The sequence below is a fragment of the Camelina sativa genome, chromosome 11, assembly GCF_000633955.1.
Source record: "Camelina sativa cultivar DH55 chromosome 11, Cs, whole genome shotgun sequence".
In the NCBI taxonomy this organism is placed as follows: Eukaryota; Viridiplantae; Streptophyta; class Magnoliopsida; order Brassicales; family Brassicaceae; genus Camelina; species Camelina sativa.
The window spans coordinates 38,199,120-38,200,290 of record NC_025695.1 but is presented as its reverse complement, the minus strand read 5'-3'; the positions used below and the strand labels follow the sequence as shown (position 1 = coordinate 38,200,290).

Genomic DNA, 1,171 nt, shown 5'->3' with positions numbered 1-1,171 from the left:
GTTTTTTTCGTTTGCCACAACACAAGAATACAAACCCAATCCCTCCTCTTTGCTACCCCACCCCTGGGCAATAGAGAGTAGGAAGCTGTTTACTGAACCACATCCAATCAACTTTCCGCTCCTGTGTAGCTTGGATGGGCTAATTTTTACAAGCGCAGACAGAGTTTCCAGAGCTGCAATGAGAACCTCTGGATCCGTAGAAGCAAGTAGGAGTTTAAAGTGCTGCAAAAACAAATGATGTTGGACGAGTTACTAGAAAATACAGCATTTAAGTTTATCAGCTCTAATACAGATCTTGGAAATTCATCAAAGCCTCCAGAATAAATCAACATACCTCTAAACCATCGAACGAACTTTTGTTGGGAGAATTTTCCAGGATTATCTGCATTGCCCTAAGTATTTGAAGAACTGTGTGCTTAGGAAAGGGATCCTCGTCCTCTAACATTTTATCGGACAAGAGAAGGTCATTCCTATTTGATAAAAATGTCTTGAAGTATTTATCAAAATGTAGAAACAAAGGTCTCCAGTGATGAAAGTTCCCCTAGAGAAATAAATACAATCCTGTCAGAAACCCACAGAGATAGGGGAAAAAAGAAAAAGAAAAGAATAACATGAAACTTTGAGATAGTCTCATAATTATTACCTTACTGTACTCCCACCGAAAACCAGAGAGAGGTATTGCAATATCAGACAGTGGACTCTGGATTACTTTGTCAATAAAGGATTTGATATCAGGAGGCTGTAAAACAAGATAACGTCGAGTGAAACTTGTTAGGACTGGGATGTAAATAAAATCTAAAAGATTGCATCAAATGTAATAATAATCTGCAAAGGAGGCTAGAGAGTAAACAAGTTTGCAAAACAAGCTTTATGAGAAAAGGATACCCCAGTAACTAAAACAGTCAAGAACTCTACAGGTGAAAGAAAAAAAAACAACTTTATTCGTTTGAAAGCAAACTAGACACATTGGATAAATCAATCCTATATATACACCCTAAAAAGTCTACCCATCAAGACTGACTAACACAGGGAAGATCATAAAACCATGGGGATTTAGACTCACCACAGGCAAAAACAAGTGACAGGATATTAAACATATCTATGTAACATAGCTATGATAGTTTGACCATAAAGCTGACCACCAAAACTTGATTATGAGGGCAGATACAAA

General features: G+C 37.3%; 1 protein-coding gene across 1 annotated transcript in view; it reads right to left on the bottom strand.

Moving 5' to 3' along the window:
- The window catches only part of LOC104725464 (E3 ubiquitin-protein ligase UPL2-like), a gene marked incomplete in the record, with an annotated part of 4,008 nt that overhangs the window by 2,081 nt on the left and 756 nt on the right, over positions 1-1,171 (bottom strand). Inside the window, 3 exon segments of the mRNA XM_010444131.1 lie at positions 6-222; positions 335-541; positions 644-739. Coding sequence (XP_010442433.1) covers positions 6-222; positions 335-541; positions 644-739 — 520 coding nt within the window.